Here is a 20898-nt window from a genome sequence, read left to right on the forward strand (position 1 = left end):
CTGTAAAAAAATAATTTATACTAGCTGATTTCTGAAACCCTATTACTAGGAGCATGTTTCTAAAAACTAGCAGGAGAGCTGTCCAGTTTGTTATTTCTGACCATTGAAGTCTGGTCATGCAGTATGCATGCTGGACTGTCGTTTGGTTGTCTCAATGGTCCCAGGTTCATACCCTGCCCGCTTCCATCTCCTGTTATCCTGCTGGAGATTTGGGCTAGGAAGTAGATTATCTTTAACTCTGAAGGAACATCCGAAACGTAAAATATTTTACAAAACTATCATAAATCTAGAAGACTAGACTATATCTATTTCCATCCCATTTACAACCTATATTTTGTATTAAAAGTTGTAAATTTTATTTCTAGTAGTACCTGTATTTAAGAATTAAATCCACGTCACTGCCACTGTCTTAAATTATTGCCCCTAACAAATTTTTCAAACTAATCTCTTTATTGACCAAATGTGAAATGAAAGCCAACATTTATATGCCAGTAGGATGAACAAAACAAGGTAGGCAAGCCAATCAGACAGCTTGACCTATAGATTGGTTGCTCTTTCTGACTAAGTAACCATGGACAGTCTCAAAAGAATTAAAGGAATTTCAACAATGTGGAAGACAACTGGAAGGCTATTTGTTTTGTTTGTATTTTCATGTTATTTCATTGTTATAAACTGATTTAAAAAATAAATAAAACACATTATAGACTACAGGTATTTCCCAATTCTGTCAATGGTACTAGTAAAATCAGTACTTGAGAAAAAAAAATTGTCTTAAACAAACTAAATACTAATGCTTTTCTTGAGCCATATATATATTATCCTTCAGCAAACATGTAAGAGTAATAACATGAACTACTCCTCTATTTATACTCCTGTTATTTAAAATTGTACTTGTTTTTCGTCCATATAAGTGTCAGTGGTGATGGTCATTGCTTTCACCCACTTACATTTCAAGTGACTCAAGAGGGTCCTTCCCTAATTAATTGCAATTTGATTTAAAAATGAATTAGTATTAAAAATTTCAATTGATGAGTAATTATTTTCATCATAAAATGCGAATCTTATTATTGTTTCAAATGTTATATAGATTTCAAAGAAACCAACTCAGTAGACCTGATTGGTACAAACTACAAGTATATTATTTTAAATATCAATTTCTAGTTTGTTATGAGGACAACTCGTACAAATATTTGTTGGATTGATGACTTGGCGATTTCAGCAAAATGTTAAGGAAGTAATTGAATGCTTCAACATGTTGAGATCTTAGCTTCACTAGGTTATTTCTCACTTTATCTTGATACTGATTGTAGAGAGCATTTAGGGATTCAGTCAAACATAACATGCCTTATGTTCTCTGTGTGTGAGATACCAGCTAGTGGGGTGTACACTGCAGTTAGAATTCTCTGTGTGTGAGATACCAGTTAGTGACACACTGCAGTTAGAATTGTCTGTGTGTGAGATACCAGCTAGTGGAGTGTATGCTGCAGTTAGAATTCTCTGTGTGTGAGATACCAGCTAGTGGAATGTACACTGCAGTTAGAATTCTGTGTGAGATACCAGCTAGTAGAGTGTACACTGCAGTTAGAATTCTCTGTGTGAGATACCAGCTAAGCTAGTGGAGTGTACACTGTAGTTAGAATTCTCTCTGTGCTTGTGTAAGAAAAATATGTCTCATTAATCTAAAATTTGTAAAGATATATTATCTTGTGTTATCTTTTATAATCAACAAAACATGATATTTGAATTGATCAAGCATCAATAAATCTTTAATGGCATTATAAAAAACAAAAAATTTATACAAAAAAGGTGACATTTCTGTAACTGCCTTGTGAAAGTTGCTTGAAATAAAAACTTATCTCTTTTTCCTGTTGAATAAAACGATATGGTTAAAGAGGAAGTCAATGACAAAAAAAAAAAGGATATAAAATGAAAGTTAAAAACCACCAACCATGTGAATTTTTTTCTGGCTCCCTCTTGACCTGGTTTCTTTCTTTCTCTTTTTCTAGGATCTCTGGTTAACATACCGGCTATATTCAAAATAAATATGTCATTTAGGTCTTTTAGTTAGCATTAAAGCCATAAAGCTATTTAACAAGCCTTACCTAACTTTTTCTTACTGAATCTAGTACACCTAAATAATTTTAATTGTGACTATTTTTTTAAAACTTCATACAAGAAGTAGTACTAATTTAATTGATTTGTTAACTTGAGTAAAACCATAATAAAGAATTACGGTCAAAGTCTACTCACAAAGACGCAACTGTTCTTTGATATCATCAGATACAAAAGCACACAAGGCTTGTGACAGAGCAAACCTAATAGCCCCGGCCTGACCAGTGGGACCACCATACTTAGCATCTGCTACTATATCCACCTGACCAAGCAGTCCGGTTACACTTAGTGGAAATAACAGGGTCTCCCTGTGAAGAAAAGCATGACCTTATAAAAATGTTCAATGATTTTGACATCTAAATTGTTACAAGCAATAACTTTAAAAAATAAATCCCCCAAAGATTAAGAAAAACAACCAAGAGTAACACCATGTTAGTTTGTACCATGTTGTCATGATAGTTTATGCTACATGGGCACTAGTAGGCTATAATTTACACTAGATCCCCCAACACCTTAATCAATAATTGCAATAGAAATATTCAGTGATTATAGTGAGGATGAAAAAACAAATGTGTATCAAACTTTGACATAGACTCATTTTGATTTATTAATAAAATTATTATTATAAGTGGCAAGCGTGGTCGACAGGCCAAGTGCGCTTGAACTTGGTAGGCTTGGCAACCTAGAAGGGAGCTCGAGGTTCGACACCCGACTCGGGCAGAGTTGTGTTAACTGAGCACCTAAAGGCAGCACAGAAAACCAACTCCTAGATACCCCCTCCCCCCCCCCCCCCCCACTGGTCCACAAATGAGATTGGACCAAAAGAGCTCTGAGCATGCTATTAGCATGAAAGTAGCGCTATATAAAAGCTATAATAATAATAATATTAATGGAATTTATCAAAAAGTCTTTGTATTTAAATAAAATAGAATTCATGACAGAAAAAAAGAGGACATGCCCCACAATAAGGTTCAGCCAATACAAAGTGGAGGCTCGTCTTGCGTTCAATATGTGTGTCTGAGAACAACACTCTCTACTCTGCCAGTATGATGATAGAAAATCTGGCTCAGGTCTGTAAATGTTATATGTGGCTTATTTTCTGATATAAGGCTTTCTTTGCATCGCTGTCTGCTACCCAATCTTCACATTAAACATTTGTATTTTCACTTCTTTGTTCTTTTAATAAGCTCATAATGCTTATTATGAGCAGACAAGAATTTTTTTCTCAGCATTCTTTCATGTTAAAGAAAGCAACAAACTCTGAATGCAGCTCCACTGGAAGTGGCGCTCTGTAAGACTTGAAGGGTTTGTGTTTACAGTTATCAAAGATGAGTTACATTTTTTGTTTTCTTGTATTAAAATCAAACCTAATTCCTTAAAAAGCTATTTAACTTATAAATAGATATAACTTATTTCAGAACTATTTCCACTAATTAATTTAAATGAACAACTTTCAGTTTAGGACTACTTTGTCCCACTACTGAATAATAATAGTATATACGTACTAATACTAGACTACTAATAATAACTAATAGTAATTTACTATACAAAGTTCACCACCATAGTTTGCTTAAAAAATTAAAATATTTCGGCATTAATGGTCCACTGCATCAGTGGATTAAAGATTTTCTGATAGGGAGAGAACAAAAATGTAATAATAAATGACTCTAAATCAACACCAATAACAGTAAACTCAGGTGTACCTCAAGGAACAGTCTTAGGTCTACTATTATTTTTAATTTACATAAATGATTTACCAAATTACATTACTTCGGGAACAAAAGTCAGATTATTTGCAGTCGATTGCATGATATATAGAACAATAAAAACAACAGAAATTTTACAAAGAGAATTAGATGAATTACAGAAATGTGAATCAAATTGGAGCATGTCTTTCTACCTAGAAAAATGTCAGTTATTAAGAGTAACAAAAAAACTAAACAAATTAATTCCACTTATCTTATTCATGGTAAACCAGTAACACAGACTAAAAATGCAAAATACTTTGGTGTTATAATAAATGAAAAACTGTCATGGAATCCCCATATTGATGAAACTATTTTAAACAATCAAACAAAGCATTAGGGTTTATTAAAAGAAATTTCTATAAATCAAATAAGAACATAAAACTAAAATGTTATTTAACCTTGGTTAGGCCAATAATAGAATATGCATCCTCTGTTTGGGACACCTCAACTCAAGAAAACATTAAGAAACTGGAACAGACACAAAATAGAGCAGTGAGATTCATAACAAACGAATAATATTCATATTTGACTAGAGTAACACCTTTAGTAAAATCACTAAATTTAGAAAGCCTTCAGGATAGAAGAATTCGAAGTAAAGTAGCAATTATACATAAAACACTGAACCATAATCTTCAAATACAAAAACAAAATTTAATAAAATACTCAGAAAGACACAAAGATAAAGGCACATTCATCGTTCCATAAGCTAAGACAAATATGTACAAATGCTCTTTCTTCCCTAGCGCTATTAGAGCATGGAATGGGTTGCCTGAGCTTGCTAGGAAGACCAGTGACTTGGCAGAATTTAGGTCATTGGTTAATATGCATGACTAAATGCATGACGCATAAGGATGTAATCATCTTCTTTTTTGAAGTAACGTCTGTATCATATAAGATAAGAAGATAAGGGTTGACTTTTTTTTTACAAACTAGTACATCAAATCTTTCCTTCCTACTTGGAAACTTATGTGTTTAGGACTGTCCATATCTCTTGATGAAATATTTTGAAATTGTATTGATATATTCAATAAGATAGTCCCAATAAAAAAAAATTCAATACAAGCCTTCACCTATATAACAAATTGGAAAAATAGCTTAGATCTTTCTCATTGATGGTGACTTGACCAGTACCAGGCTTGTAAACTTTAACTTGAGCCCAAGAATCTTTTCTTCTCCCTGTATTGTAGAGAGTATTATCAAAGTTGGTTTCATCAAATAAAATTCAGACAATTAATTAGGACTTCAACTATAAGACACTTACAACGTAAGAAATCTATTTACATTTTAGAAAGCATACATAGAACATGTTAACAATTACATCAGAAAAGATTGGCATCAGAAAAGATAGTTTTAAGACTACAATTATTTTAATAATGCAATAACATAGTTTAAAAAACAAAAACTTAATAGAATCAGTATGTTATTAAGGCTATAACCCACAGAATGAAAAAAAAAATGGTATAAGTCCCTTCATCATTATAGAATAAACTCTTCCCAAAAATGCTCATCCTATATAGAAGTTGTCACTTGTACTTCTATAAGGGTGTAGATTAAAAAAACAATCTTGAGGTTAAAACCATGTGCAAGTCAGATTGATTTTCAAAACTAAAACTACTCTAAAACTGCATCTAGCAATTAGGACTTAACAAATCCTTACTTGTGACAGTGACACTATCAAAGGTTGTTCTTTTTATTTAAAAAAAAAAAAATTACCTTCAGCCCAAGAAAAACTTCTACCATCTGCGTCAGTCTCTACCTGTTAAAAAAAAAGGATGCAAATAAACATTCTATAAATCTACTATGTTGATATAGTTTCTTTTAATCCTGCAGATAAAAAGTGGAACAACACTCACAGGAGGAGCTATCAAGGCAGCAGAGGCCAGATGTAGCTTGTTTCTGTACTGCATTATGAATTCTTCCTCTTTGGAAGCCAGAGGATGTGATGCCAGTCTCTCCATCATCACAATAAAATGCTGATACTGAACAGATTTCATAGATTTTAAACATCTATCTAGTAAAATATATCTAAGCTGATACTGAACAGATTTCACAGATTTTAACTTCTAGTAAAATATTTATAAGACACAAATTTCTTTTTTAATTGATTCCTGTAAAGCTAGTTTAAAATAAAAGTGTACAGTTAAAGAGCTCATGATAATGTACACTTAAATATCTTTATAACAATAAGATAAACATTTATTTATATATATATTAAAATATATAATATTACATCTTACATGTACACACAAAAACTATTTTGTTGACTCTGTTTATATTTTCTTCCAAATTTGTACCAGTGAACAAAACACAGTAAGGGCACCCCAATTGTTGAAATTGCATATTTTAAAACATTTTTTGCCAGCTCTTTTTATAACTAATTTATTATAAATTATAGAATCTACTTATTAACCTTTATTTCATTTGGGTTAGCTATATCAACTGGACTAAATATTAGCTTGGATAAAGAGTATTAATTATGAAGCTATTATTGTCATCATGATAAGCAACAAAAGTGTCTAACATCTGTGGATTCAGAAAACGTTCCCAACAACTTACATCTTTTTCTTGTATTTTTTCCAAAACTTTATTTTTGAGTTGGTCAAAGGTGATCCATTCACTACTAGCAATATTTCTGCATAAAAAAAATTGTGGAATATAAAATCAAACATCGTACCTTCAAAGTTTTATTTGTCTTTCAAAACTACAGGAAAATCTATAAGTGGATTAACCAATGTGAAATAAAGTATCTCTTGGTTTATGGTGAAGAGGAGATTTTAAATGTATATATTACAATTATTTTTCAAGTGGTAAGATCTTACAATGGTTTGCTTTCGGAACTAATATCTTTTTTTGCATTGTAGAGTTGGTCTTCTAGAGTTTTCAAGCCTTCCAGCTTCCATGTAATATCCTAATAAATGAAAAAAAAAAAAAACACAACTGATTATTCAAGAGCTTATGCTTCCTTCGTAAGTGGATTCATAAGATATAAAAACATTTAGAGAAACAAATCAAACAATTATTACTTACATAAAGTATATTATAGTAGTTAGGTGATGTTGTGAAATAAAGCCAGTGGAATGGTCGTCCTTCAAAAGTAAACTCCGCAGCTGAAAAAAGAATATGAGTGAGTAATAATATTTTTGAACAAATAAATTTACTCCCCCCGACCCCCCAAAGGAAAATATATAAAAAACAAAATATGTAAGATCTTACCTTTTCTTTTTGGATAAATTTCATATGGATTCTGCAAGGATATTAGAATGAAATTCATTTGTTTTTAATAGTTATTACTTGCAATTTTTTTTATTAACAAGAAACTATGATTGAATATGAAAACTTACTTTAAGCATTGGGCGAGCTTTTTTATCAAATAATCCATTGGGCAGCAGATATTCTATAGCTCTCTAACAATAAAAATAAAATGCAGTGTTAAGAAATGACAAAACATTTATTTAACCCATTAGCTCCTATGGCAGTACAGAACATTTTTACATTATATGCCTAACAGAGGCTGGAACATTGTGACACAATTATTATTTTTTAAACTTTCCTGTAAGAAGAGCTCATCACATCTCATTTAGAACAAGAATGAGAGCATGGAGACTCTTTTTTAGTGAGTAGAAGATGTGTATCTCATTTTTTTTTTTTTTTTAAAGAATTTTTAGAATGAACAGGCCCAGAGACCCAGTGTATAAGCCCACCAGGCAAGTGAGAATTTTTAAGCTTTTTTATATTAAATTATATATTTTTTTAACTAGACATAGCAATCTATTTTATAAAGTTGTTCATTTATTTATTAGTATAAATTATTAAACTTATATATTTTTTTTTAATAGTTTTATTTTTTAAGATATTTTTTTTATTCAGAGTTACCTTTCTTTGCTTTAGGGTTTAAAAGAGGATTTTTTAAAATGGATATAGGAGCTATTCGGTTAATAAATAAAATGTTAAGAAGTCTGGTATGAATTTACTATTAAATAAAGTTACTAAGTGACTTATGATAATAAAGGTCTAATAATAAATGTTTTTCCCTTTGAGACAAGATAAGAGATTTTAAATTATCTTAAATGCTCAATTCCTTTGGGGGGGGGGGGGGGGGGGTTAAAGCTTCTTTTCAGAATATATTTATCTTAATATTTCATGCTTTTGTTAACAACTTTTACACAAAGATGTCTGCTAGAGCATTTACAAGGTTCTCAAAATTGGACATAAATTTATCTCCCATTTAGGCATTTGAACGAGGAATTCAGAGGCTAAAATCATCACTGAAGTTGCATGTATGGAAACAAACAAGTGGCTTCCAAGACCTGTCATATCAGACTTTGGCAGGTCTCAAAACAGATATGGTTTTCTCTTCCTACACAATCTGGGCATCGGTTGTCAACATTTGGTATGAACTGTGCATAGTAGAAACCATCAGGACAATGGCACCAGGTTATTGTAGCTTATTTAGACTTTTTCACATACTTAGAAAGTTATATAAAATACATTATGTATCCTATTAGTGTTGCAATGAGATATAAAAGATATTGGCTTATTTTAAAAAATGGTTCACTTTAAAATATTGCTGCAAAACACAAGTATTCATTAGCGTACTGAATAAAAAAAATACACTAGAAAATGAATTTCAGAACTAAAATTTTAAGCAAAAAAAAATTATTTGAAAGACTAAACAACTCTTATACTAGACTAATTGTATATCATTACATCAACATCCTCTTGAGTAAAAGTGTCTGGATCTGCTCCCATGATGTTTGCTAGATGTCGCTTACCAATTTCATAGTCTGCTACTTCTGTTTTCATAAGTTCATCTGTAAAAAATAATAAAGTAATGACATTAACTTTTAAAAGTACTCAATAATACAATGCTGAGAAGGCTATTATAACTTGCTTAAGGAAAATCTTTAAAAAGATAAATGGGGAATAACCACACAAGGTTAGATTACATCTAGAAGATAAAGCTAATTCCGGTCACTTTTGTTCATATATATTTAACTTTCTTTAATTTAATAAGATTCCAATAATCATAATAAGATATCACAGTGGACAAAGTTTTATCTTAAATTTCACGCAGCTTGTAATGTGAATCTTACAAAGTAATTCTTTAAGACAATGAATGAAATTTCTCTCTACAAAAATGTGGTTTGCTTATTTAGAAGCCTAATTGTGCAAAGGCTATACATGTTTAAGATAAGGAGCTTTGTAATAATAGCAACAAAAATTCTATTTTGAACCTATCCATACTACTATCATTGTTCTTCTGCAGGTTTTATTGATGTGTCTACAAAAATATAAAAAACATATTCACCATGTTTTTTCACTTTTTCCATATAAGCTTTCATAGAACGACTTATTGTTATTGCTTTAGCTGATGGTTGGTTGTCTGATTTAGTAACTGATTGATTTCCTCCATTTACTAAGTCACTACTAATTGTTGTAACCTGAAAAGTGTAATGCATAGAATGATCAAATAAACATAATATATAATAATTATTAATAATAATATAATAATTTTATTTATAAAGCACTGTTAACAAACAAAATGTAGGCTCAAGGCGCTGTAATAACATTACAAACACAAACACGACAGCTAAAATGACAATTAATCTAAAAATGTTTTTAACAGATAGGTCTTAATGTTTTTCTTAAAAGTGGTGTAGCATGTTGTCTGTCTGAGATCAATGGGGAGTGAGTTCCAAACCTTTGGTCCGTAAACTGAAAAAGCCTGCAGACCGTAGCTTTTGAGGGAGAAACATGGCACCACTAAAAGCGTTGAGTCCATTGAGCACAGGGCTCTCTGGGGAGTAATATGGAGTAATCAGTTCACTAAGGTACAAGGGCATCTCATTGTTATAAGCTCCAAAGTGTGGCGACCTTGTAATCGATTCTCACTTTCAAGGGAAGCCAATGGAGCGTGCGCAAGAGCGTAGTAGCAGAATCTCATCTTGTTTTTCTAAGGACTATTCGTGCGGCATTGTTCTGAATACGTTGCAGATTGGCTATTTTGTCATCGGGTATACCTGCTAGCATGGCGTTGCAGTAGTCAAGGCGGGAGAGTATGAATGCCACAGCTAGCGTTTTTGTTGACTCCATTGTTAAATATGGTCGGATCTGGCCTAATCTGCACAGCTGCAGATAAATACCCTTGAAGAGCTGACTTATGTGTGGGTTTGAGTTTTTGGCACATCGGCACAATTTAGGCCATGTTGCGCCCGTAATCCTTCAAGGATTACTCTCCTTTACAAGAGCTTAATTCCATACAGTTAAATCATTAAAAACAAGGTTGAAAGATAGTGTGAGTCGAAGAAAACTCCAAGATTCTGCACTACATGGACATAAGGAACCTGGCAGTTCGTGATAAAAAGAGAATCTGTGTTCTCACTCACCCTTGCAATGGTACCAATGATTTTCTCTGCCAGATGCAACACCTCTGAGGGTACTGAGGAATCGTATAACTGTGAGTCATTGGCAAAGAAATGGCATAAGATGCCAGTTGGCCGTATGACACCGCTGAGTGGATATGTATACATAGAAAACAGTACTGGGCCTAGAACTGATCCTTGGGGTACTCCATACTTCAATAGTAAGCTTGTTGATTCTGTCCTATTAACAACGACACTTTGGGTGCGTTCAGTCAGGTAGGATCCAAGCCACTTTAGGACGATTCCTGCTAAACCAAAAGTGGCAGAGAATCTGACCATCATAATTTCATGGTCTAGCGTATCAAATGCTGCGGACGAGTCCAGCATGGAAAGAATTGATATGTGGCCTATGTCGGAATTGTGAAGTAAGTCAATTAGTATCCTGACCACTACTGTCTCTGTGCTACGGCACTTCCTATATGCAGATTGAAATTCTTCCAAGAGACAATACTGTTCACAATGTTAGTAATTGTGGGTACAAGCTTATCTAGCTGATGTTAAAGTGGTAGACTTAGATCTAGATCTCCATCAATAATGCTTTTAAACAACAAAAAACATTTTAAAAAGTAGATTTTATTTGCGAATTTTCAGGGCTTTAATAATTTATCCTTAGAAACTTTTAAAAAGTGGGTTCTTTAAGATATTCTACTACTAATAATAGTTATGGCAGAGTAGTATAACTATAACTGATGGGAAGTCTCAAAGTAAGATCAAATCAAGCTGATGTGCACTTCCTCCCCCCCTCCTTTCCCCATATCCCAGAAGAGATTGGACCAAGTGAACTAGCTAGGAGCAGGGAGAAAGACTTCAATAAGAAATTGACTGCAGTAACAAGAATTATGTACAACATAAGAGAGGATGTGTCCACTAATAATAATGATCCACCAGAATTGTAAGCTACACCTGATACATATTTAGTGATTTGATGGCCATGGTTTGACATCAGTTACAGGGTGAGAACTAAGATTTATTGCATTATAAGTGTATCAGTAACAGCAAATTGATCACAGCAAATGATTGAAAAGAAGAGATTTGAAGAGTGCATCATTTTGTCATATAGTTTTAACAACGCTCATTCACTTTGATCTTAAAAATAAAATCAAGGTCCCAAATATGACTGAAACCATCACAAGTTGACCTGAATTTATTTTTATTTCAACATGTGTAATATTCAAATTATCAACACTATTCAAGACAATGAAATCAATGATTTCTATCAATGTAATGATACTTAGTTCAAAATAGGCCAGTAAAAAAAAAGGTGGTATTATTTTCTCCAATAGACAATCTGTTCCACTTTTGCATATGTCCAACACCGCAATATTTTGTACGCCCAATAATAAAACAAGCAAAAAATTTTTTTTAAATTAAAAAAAAAAAAATTATCTAAGGGGAATAACTCTGCACTTACAACTAAATCCTTCAAGAATATAGAAGTTATTGCTCAGTTTTGATTTATACTTAACAATACTTTAATGTTTTGCAGTGAAGTTCCCTTGATTCAATAAAATTTGTGACCTATTATCCAGTGTGACATTTTCCGAACTGAACTATCTGTGGCATTTTATGTCTCAGATGATGATCTTCTCATGTGACTACAAAGGCCAATCCTTGATACATAACTGCTGTCACAGGTTGGGCATCTGTAATCATCAGACGCTGTAGCATTTTCACTTTTGGTTTGCACACCATATATATATACAATCCAGGACCCTTCCTTCTTGCTTGCTCTCCATCAATCCAGTGCATCATTTTCTCAATTGTTGGTGTCAATTTTGAAGAGCTTCATGCCACGTTTGCATACATCAGAATACCTTAAAAGTGGGAGACCTGCGGCTCTTCTATTAGATCAACATACAGAAATTCTTGTGGGAGTCAACCTACAAACAGTCCAAGCCAGCCAGCCAACCAAACACGCCCCATACAAACTACTTCCTATACATAAAAACACAACTATCAAACATGAAAGAAAACTTCATGTGCGCATCACAGCATCTACTGCTGATAACAGTGTGAATGTCCTAGTAACACCCTGCTCTTCAAAGCACTTCCTCATTGGTAACAGGGGCGTAGCTAGTGATTTGGAGGCCTGGGGGAATTACCTGTTTGGGGGCCCCTTGCATTTTGACATTCGACATCATGACATGAGATAATGTACTTAATATATATATGTGTTGTGACACAGTTACTCTGTGGTCAACCATGACACACGGTCAAGAGTTGGGTATCAAGAGTTAGGGGACTTGGGGGAAGAGGCGAGTGTGTAAACAAGAAAGAAGAGAGGAAGTCAGCTAGTGAAGTTGGGTATCTGTATATAACGTTGCCGTGAATATATGCTTTGTTAAAATGTTCCACAATTAAAAGGCACTGTAAACGTAAAAGGACTTGTTTCTTCACAATATGTCTACATTCAAATTGGTACAGTATATCAGTAGCATTAACAAGAAATAATCATTAAGAATCTTTTAATGAATAATACTGTAATTTATTGGCGAAATAATGCACAAGTGACACATCTCAATTCATATCGCTTCACGCCATGCTTTCTGTGCAGCTAAGGCACCTATAACACCATCTACATCGATACTGTCTAGTATTTGTGACTCCACTGACATAAAAACCATGCTAAGCCTTTTCTTGTGTCATTGTGCTCCTGAAATAGTTTTTGATGAACTTGAGCTATGAGAATAATCTCTCACATGTCGCAATGGAAGTGGCCTGAGTTAGCAGTACTCGGATGGAGGTTGCAAAGTTTGAGCCTACATCATTACCATATAAAGCCAGGTTCCTCAATATGTCAATTAGTGATTGTGACACTGCTTTGTAGATGAAAAGTGCTTGTGCATCAATGACATCATTGAACAAGCAATTTGCCTGTATTTCATCAAACAGGAAAAAGTAACATTTTTTTTATCAGCAAGTCATCAGGCCAAGAGTTTGGGAAAACCAGAATCTAACTACGGTGACCAAAATGGAAGTCTACAAGGCATGCGTTATGAGTACACTGCTGTATGGCAGTGAATCTTGGACCACCTACGCAAAGCAAGAGAGAAAACTGAACTCATTCCATTTGAGATGTCTCCGTAGGATCTTGAAAGATGGAAAGAAAAAGTGTGCAATACTGAGATCCTTATGCGATCAGGTATTCCCAGCATCTTTACAGCCCTCAGATAACGCCGTTTGTGCTGGCTTGGACATGTTCGCCGGATGGAGGACAAACGCATCCTGAAAGTCATCCTCTATGGACAACTCACGACTGGCACAAGAAAAAACGGTCGCTCCAACCTCCGTTACATAGATGTAATAAAATGGAACCTCAAATCAGTGAACATCAATACTGACAATTGGGAAGACATAGCTCTAGATCGCACCAGATGGAGAGAGACAATGACCAATAAAGCTATGGACAGTGAAAGAACATAGGTCTCAGCTCAGGAAGAAAAATGTACAATCCGAAAAATGGCCAGCTCCTCTACCTCCGAAGCAAAAGCCAGCTTAACCTGCGCTATTTGTGGACGGGAGTATCTCTCCAAAATAGGGCTCCACAGCCACATAAGGAAGTGTGCTCTGAGATGAACCATAGTCGTTCTATGACTGAAGGAGGCCAACATATATATATATATATATATCATCCATGGACCCCAAGAGGTCTCTTGGTTCAAGAAGAAACCCAAAGGTGTCCACATTGTTTTCTAGCCTTTGGAATCTGTCCTTCATCTCCATATGAAGACTGTCCAGCACTTCTGTCGCAACGCATTTGAATTGCAGTTCTATTACAGTCCTACATCAGAACTCGACTCGCCATCAAGTCTTTTTTTTTTCTTCTGGTTATTTTGATTACAGGAACTCAACAGCATTCACTATCTTCTTTTGCGTCTTCAATGGATTGGGTCATCAGTTTCGGCCGTTTCTCATCATTTTGCAGAAAGCATGAAAGGGTTTTACTTTCTTCAGTAGCAGACGTTTGTAGTTTCTTCTAAACTATATTAATTGGGCACAGGAGATTTGACCAGAATTCCAGATAAGCAAAGAATTAATAATTTTCCACTACATAAAGATGATTCTGTGCACTGCTTCAAGTGTCCATCCTTTCAGTTGTTGATTCAGAAAGTTTCTCCAACAGCTTGATTTTGTCAAGATGCAAGGAAACTGCAGACGTAGTTTCTTCTCTTGTGGACCACCTTGTAATACTCTCCTTTTTTAAACTCCCGGCTCCAGCTTCTTTTAGTTTGGCCCATCTCTGGGGTGAATTGGAAAATTTAAAAACAATTCATATACAGTTCAAAAAAAAAGTGACAATTGCTGGATCTATCTCAGCAGAATGAAGAGCTGCCAGGTTCAGAAAGTGATTATCACAGTTTAGAAATGTTGTTGCTTCTGGATAAAGTGATTTTGGAAGACCATCACTTGACTCATCTGTATCATTTACTTCAGTTGTTTTCTCTGACTGTGGTTAAAGGTATTCCCCTGGAGTTTCTTCAGCACTACTTCTCTCATGAACAGACATGTCACTTCTTCGACTGCTGTATCTTTGTGTAACAACACTTTATGATGTTTCAATGTGTTGTTATGCCGGGGATTTTACTTGAATTAAAATAGTTGAATAAATGACGATCTAGGAATCACAATAAAAGATTCTTTGTAAAAACACAACTCTGGAACTTTATTTAAATATAAAACGTAAGTACAGCTTATGTACAAGTTACAGATCAACAAGTATAAATAACATCACAAAGGCTTTAAATCAGAGCTCTTAGAAACGTGACTATCTTATATGGAATTCTTTCATCGACTCCCGTTTACTTTCTAATACCGCCAATTCTCTGGCGCTAACTCTTTTAAAAAATGTCTTTGTTTAATTTCAAATCAACCAATAGATTTAAAACATTATAATTACGTCCCTTGGGTAAATCCTGTCGTGCTGTCAAGTGTCTAGATTTGAGGGGTAAATCCCGAGGCTCATGTCGAGGGCTTATATTTCTTTCAAATGTGAAATGTACACACAATTCTATAATGTAATCTGTGACATATTACCCCCCCCCTCCATTTAGCATTTGTATGGTAATAGAAATGCTCATATGTATTAAAAATATTTAAATATACTCAAAATACCATACATGAAATTGTAGAAAAATGGTTGAGGTAACATATGACAATGGTCTGAAAAATAAAGTCAACTTGGAGATAATAAAAAAAATGTAAATGCAGTGAACAAAATTATTGATGACTTTGAACACCTGTTTCACTATACAAGTGGTTATGAAAATGAGACAATGCTTGTCATGAACAATATCAAAAGTTGTACAAAGCATAATACTTGAATTGAATAAGTTATGAAGCTTCATGATGAAATTAAAATATGACATTATAACTCATTTGTGAAAATGTGTACATGGAAAAATATATTGCATATGAAAAATTGACATAGAAAAAATGATGTATACATGACAACCTTCTGAGAAAATAATACTCAATGTGAAATAAATCTCAATATGTGTGAAGCAATGAAGAATTCCAATTATATGTCATGTATCTGTACTATTATAATAGGATATATGCAATAATATTCGACCTGAAATAAAATACCTGAAATAAAATGCACAAGATTTAAAAATTAAGATGTCTGATGCATGTCATATGCAAAGATGCTGAAACATAATAAACAAGGTATCTTGAATGAGTGACCTTCCTCAGTGGGTTGCTTGGTGCTGAAATAAATGTAACATCTGATATAGAACACCTGTGGAAAAATTAGTAAACAAATTAATTAATTTGATATAACTGGATAATGTTCTTCCTTGACGAGTATGAATGATAATGGATCAAGTGACACTAAATATGGTATAGTACATATATAAAATGTAAGTGTGAAGTTCAGAACCCTTCTGAGTTGCCGTCATGGATGTGTGTACGCGTTTTCTAAACTTGAAGAAAAGGTCTTTCAGTTTATGAAGCTGTTGTCTCCATGTCATAATGATCTCACAGATAATGTCTGATTGAACCGCGTTTGAGTTTGGTGAAAATAAGAACTGTCCGAAACCAAAACTCAATTTTCTGGTTGATGAACTTTGACGCTGTAGAACAATGGTAGCAGAATGCTTTGCATTAGAATGTTCAATAGAGCAATGACTGAACATGTCTGAGTTCAATCGGTCAATACAGCAATGTTGAAGAAGTTCATTTGTTCCTTTCTGAAGAAAAGTTGCCCTTTGAGTGGACGGAGGATGAAACTTGGTGTTGTCAATGTTGTTGCTCTCTGAGTTGCTTTCAAATTGCAGTACTGGAAATGTCTCAGAAACACTGGTAAAGAAATCTGCATGGTCTGTAAACACTTTAGTGTCCTTCACTTGCTGTAGTGCTATGTCATCCAGAGTGATGACCTTGGGAATGTCAATGTTATTTGATGTTGGTAATGAAACATCTATCTCAGGAATGGGTGTTGATGATGTTTCTTCTTCCTCAGGAATAGTTGCTAAGCTTGTAAAATGTTCAACTTCTGCTTTGATGTCTTCATTATCTGTTTCATGGTAATGTTCAAACATATGAACATGAAATACTCTGGTAAACTTGTTGATGTGGATTTCATAAAGCAGGTTGGAAATCTTTCTGATGATGTGGAAAGGACCTTGCCATTTGTAAAACAGTTTGTTACTGAAATCTGGTAGCAGTAATTTGACTTGATCTCCTTGAGCAAAATATCTTGATTTCATGTGTTCATGTAATATTCTTTGACTTCCAATGTTCATGGTTGTAATGGCTTCTTGAGTTGACTCACATTCTTTCAAATGAGGAATACTAGTATGAGTTGTAGAGTCAAGTTGCATAGTTTTTCTTTTGTCTGGTATAGCCAAAGTTGATTGAATATAAGTATCTGCTTCTGGTTCTTGAGACTTGTCTTGATTGTAGCAAAAATGTTCAATGCATACCATAGTATTGATAGGTAATGATGCAGATGCAGTCTTGTTCAAGTCTTGATGTATGAAGTCATCATCAGTGGTTAGGGATGGGAAAGTACTTGGTAGGGATGGGCTTGTATTGTCAGGTAGGGATGGACATGTAGTGGGTAGGGATGGACATGGAGTAGGCAGTGATGTCCCTGTAGATTTACTTGAGTCATGATGCATAGATTCATTATTGTCAATTCTGGCTTTGTAGTCTTCTTTGTTCTTTGTTTTAGTTATGTTGCTTTTCTTTTGAGTTTGTTTCTTCTCACAATAATCATTTTGACAATGTGAACAATTATTAATGTATTTCTTGACATCTTTGGTCAAGCTAGGCCAATAATATTCTTTGGCAATTCTCTTCTTAGTACTTGTTACACTCATATGTATGGTGTCATAAAATTCATGCTTGGCTTTGATTATTTGTTGTCTGTACTTCTGTGGTACATATATTTGTTCAATTACATTGTACTTGCGGAAAATAATCTTCTTGAGAAATCCATCTTCGAGATATGCTGTACGCTTTCTTAATTGAGCTTTCTGGTATATTCTTGTTAATGTTGCATCATTCTTTTGTTCAGCTTTGAATTCGGTATTTTTCAATTTTAATAATTCTCGTTTTAGTTCTTCTTGCCGTCTTTTGTCATCTTCTCTGTCTATCTCAGCTAATTTATTATCAAACCATCTTTCTCGTTCATGTGAAGGAATATTGAGTTTTTCTGCTAAAGCTATGGCTTCACCTATTATGTCTGTTGTTAAAGTCATGTTACAATGTTCCTTTGCTTGACGTATCTTTGTTTGATATTCTTTTTCTTCCTGTCGATGAACCCATTCATCTGGTTTAGGTACTTGTTTTTCTTTAGCTATGTCAAATAATTCTAACCATCTTTGTGTTCTTGTCTTTGGAGACATGTTGAAAAATATACCAACTTGGAATGTAGAAATATAGTAACGTTTTGAATATAACAAATCAATGTTAGTTATGCCGTAGCTGGCTATGAAGTATAACTTTGTTTTACAGTAGAAGTACTACTGGAGTCGTTGTGTTCTAGAGCTGGAAGCCATATTTAATTTTTTTGTTAGTTTCTTGTATTGGAGCAAAAAGTTCAATATCTGGATTTTGGCTTTATCTCAGATATAATAATAATATAGATCTAGTGACAAAGTTCTTGAAGCCTCAATTTGCTAATAAATTCTTGATAGTAGACTTGTAGTTACTGGAGTCGTATGATTGAATATATAGATCTATTGAGCCGAGTACTTTTTACTGGTTTAACAGTTGGTTAGATCTGGTCTTCTGTTTACTTTGTGCTGCACAAATGATTATTTACTGGTCTTCTTTATGATGCCAGTTATTTGATTTACTGGTCTTTTTTATAATGCCAGTTATTTGATTTACTGGTCTTTTATATTGCCAGTTATTTGCTTTACTGGTCTTTTATATTGCCAGTTATTATGTATATTGGTCTTATTCCTTTTGCCAATTACATATAATAATAGATTTCGTGAGTTAGACGTAACTCTAACGAAAATCTTTATAAAAGAATTATCGATAACCAACTGACCTGTTAAACACAGAAATTCTGTCCTCCGTTAAATAAGAATGAAGTTCCTTTGAAGAGTTTTAGAAATTGGTCCTAGATCTTGAATAAATTTCGTTAGAAGTTGTCCATAAACTTTTATTAGTCGGAGAGTGCCAGATGTCGGAGAGTGCCGGATGTCGGAGAGTGCCAGATGTAACAACATTCAAGATGTCTCGATGTGTTGTTATGCCGGGGATTTTACTTGAATTAAAATAGTTGAATAAATGACGATCTAGGAATCACAATAAAAGATTCTTTGTAAAAACACAACTCTGGAACTTTATTTAAATATAAAACGTAAGTACAGCTTATGTACAAGTTACAGATCAACAAGTATAAATAACATCACAAAGGCTTTAAATCAGAGCTCTTAGAAACGTGACTATCTACTATGGAATTCTTTCATCGACTCCCGTTTACTTTCTAATACTGCCAATTCTCTGGCGCTAACTCTTTTAAAAAATGTCTTTGTTTAATTTCAAATCAACCAATAGATTTAAAACATTATAATTACGTCCCTTGGGTAAATCCTGACGTGCTGTCAAGTGTCTAGATTTGAGGGGTAAATCCTGAGGCTCATGTCGAGGGCTTATATTTCTTTCAAATGTGAAATGTACACACAATTCTATAATGTAATCTGTGACACTTTGTATGAATCATCTGAATAGTGATATTTATCCTTGACACGTCTCCTTGACACGTTTCTTCTTAAATGATAAGGATGATGAAATAAACTACCCTATATACCAAGTTACTTCCTGAGAGTAACACAGCACTAGTCAGCACTAATCCTTGAAATTGAGAGTAACTCCGCACGGAAAGTGTTAATACTCTTTAAAATACATGCAACAGGGTCACTAACTTATATAACAACGTGAAAAGCAAGATTACATGACAGTGATGTAATATTTAATTAATTTAAAAACAAATTTCTGACACTCATTTGGGGACCCCCCTCAAGTGGGGGCCTGCAGGGATCTTCAAATTCTCCCCCCACCCTAGCTACGCCACTGTTAGAGTCACTATTACCAGATCTAATCTACTGTCTAATAAATTAAGTTTTAAAAGTACTAGACAAGGACATTAGACTATGAATAGAGACTGATATGATTATGATGATTGGAGCTCTAGTCTAGACTAGTCACACTCATTGTCATAGAAGACATACCACATACTCATAGCTGATAGATCTATGAAAAGTCTCATACTACTAATAGTAGTAATAGTAATACTAGTAATAATCATAATGATAATGAGTTAATGACAGTTAATGATAGTCTTTACTAGTCTTTAGTGACTTCTATACTTATAGTCGTAGTGATAGTGATTTAGAAGAAGATTAGTGTCATGACTAGTGTCGTAGTGAAGACTAGTCTCTTGATTACACTAGATCTTATCTTATCTTATATAATAAAGACGTTACTTCAAAAAAGAAGATGATTACGTCATGCATTTAGTCATGCATATTAACCAATGACTTAAATTCTGCCAAGTCACTGGTTTTCCTGGCTAGCTCAGGCAACCCATTCCATGCTCTAATAGCACTAGGGAAGAAGGAGTATTTGTACAAATTTGTCCTAGCATATGGGACGAGGAATGTGCCTTTATCTTTGTGTCTTTAAGAGTATTTTATTAAATTTTGTTTTTGTATTTGAAGATTATGGTTCTGTGTTTTATGTATGATTGCTACTTTACTTTTGAGCCTTCTGTCCTGTTACTCATCACTCAGTCTCTCAGTGTTAGTCACAGTGTGACAGTGAGTTAGCCTAGGGCCTAGGCCTAGCCAGCCTAGGCCCTAGTGACTGACTACTGACTGACTAGTCCTACTACCTATTTTTAGTATTTAAACTATCATCATAACTATGTAAGTGTAAGTACTAAAGTAAGTGTAACTCAGTAACTGTCACTCCTAGAGTTAGTCAGTTAGTAGTTAGATCTAGTAGTTAGAATCTTACTTTTCTATTTAGTGCAGGAAAAATAGTTAAACAGAGTCTTGAATATAATTGTCTGTTTGGTCGGCAAAAAAATGTTGGTAGAGGTGAAGATAACGCCATGTTTATTTTAGAGTTATCTACCTTGTCAGCACTACATA

General features: G+C 33.9%; 1 protein-coding gene across 1 annotated transcript; it reads right to left on the reverse strand.

Annotated features, from left to right (window-relative positions):
- Positions 1–1738: 1738 nt before the first annotated feature.
- Positions 1739–20893, reverse strand: LOC106057616 (28S ribosomal protein S9, mitochondrial-like). The gene is made up of 14 exons (XM_056032137.1): positions 20762–20893; positions 9169–9301; positions 8568–8671; positions 7202–7264; positions 7074–7104; positions 6888–6967; positions 6680–6768; positions 6417–6492; positions 5714–5839; positions 5574–5616; positions 4931–5036; positions 2251–2420; positions 1949–2027; positions 1739–1865 (listed from the first exon to the last, which is right to left on the reverse strand). Exons 1-14 carry the CDS (start codon positions 20858–20860, stop codon positions 1853–1855), a joined length of 1212 nt encoding a protein of 403 aa, XP_055888112.1. The 5' UTR covers positions 20861–20893; the 3' UTR covers positions 1739–1852.
- Between the last annotated feature and the right edge of the window lie 5 nt (positions 20894–20898).

Source organism: Biomphalaria glabrata, chromosome 6, assembly GCF_947242115.1.
Source record: "Biomphalaria glabrata chromosome 6, xgBioGlab47.1, whole genome shotgun sequence".
NCBI lineage: Eukaryota > Metazoa > Mollusca > Gastropoda > Planorbidae > Biomphalaria > Biomphalaria glabrata.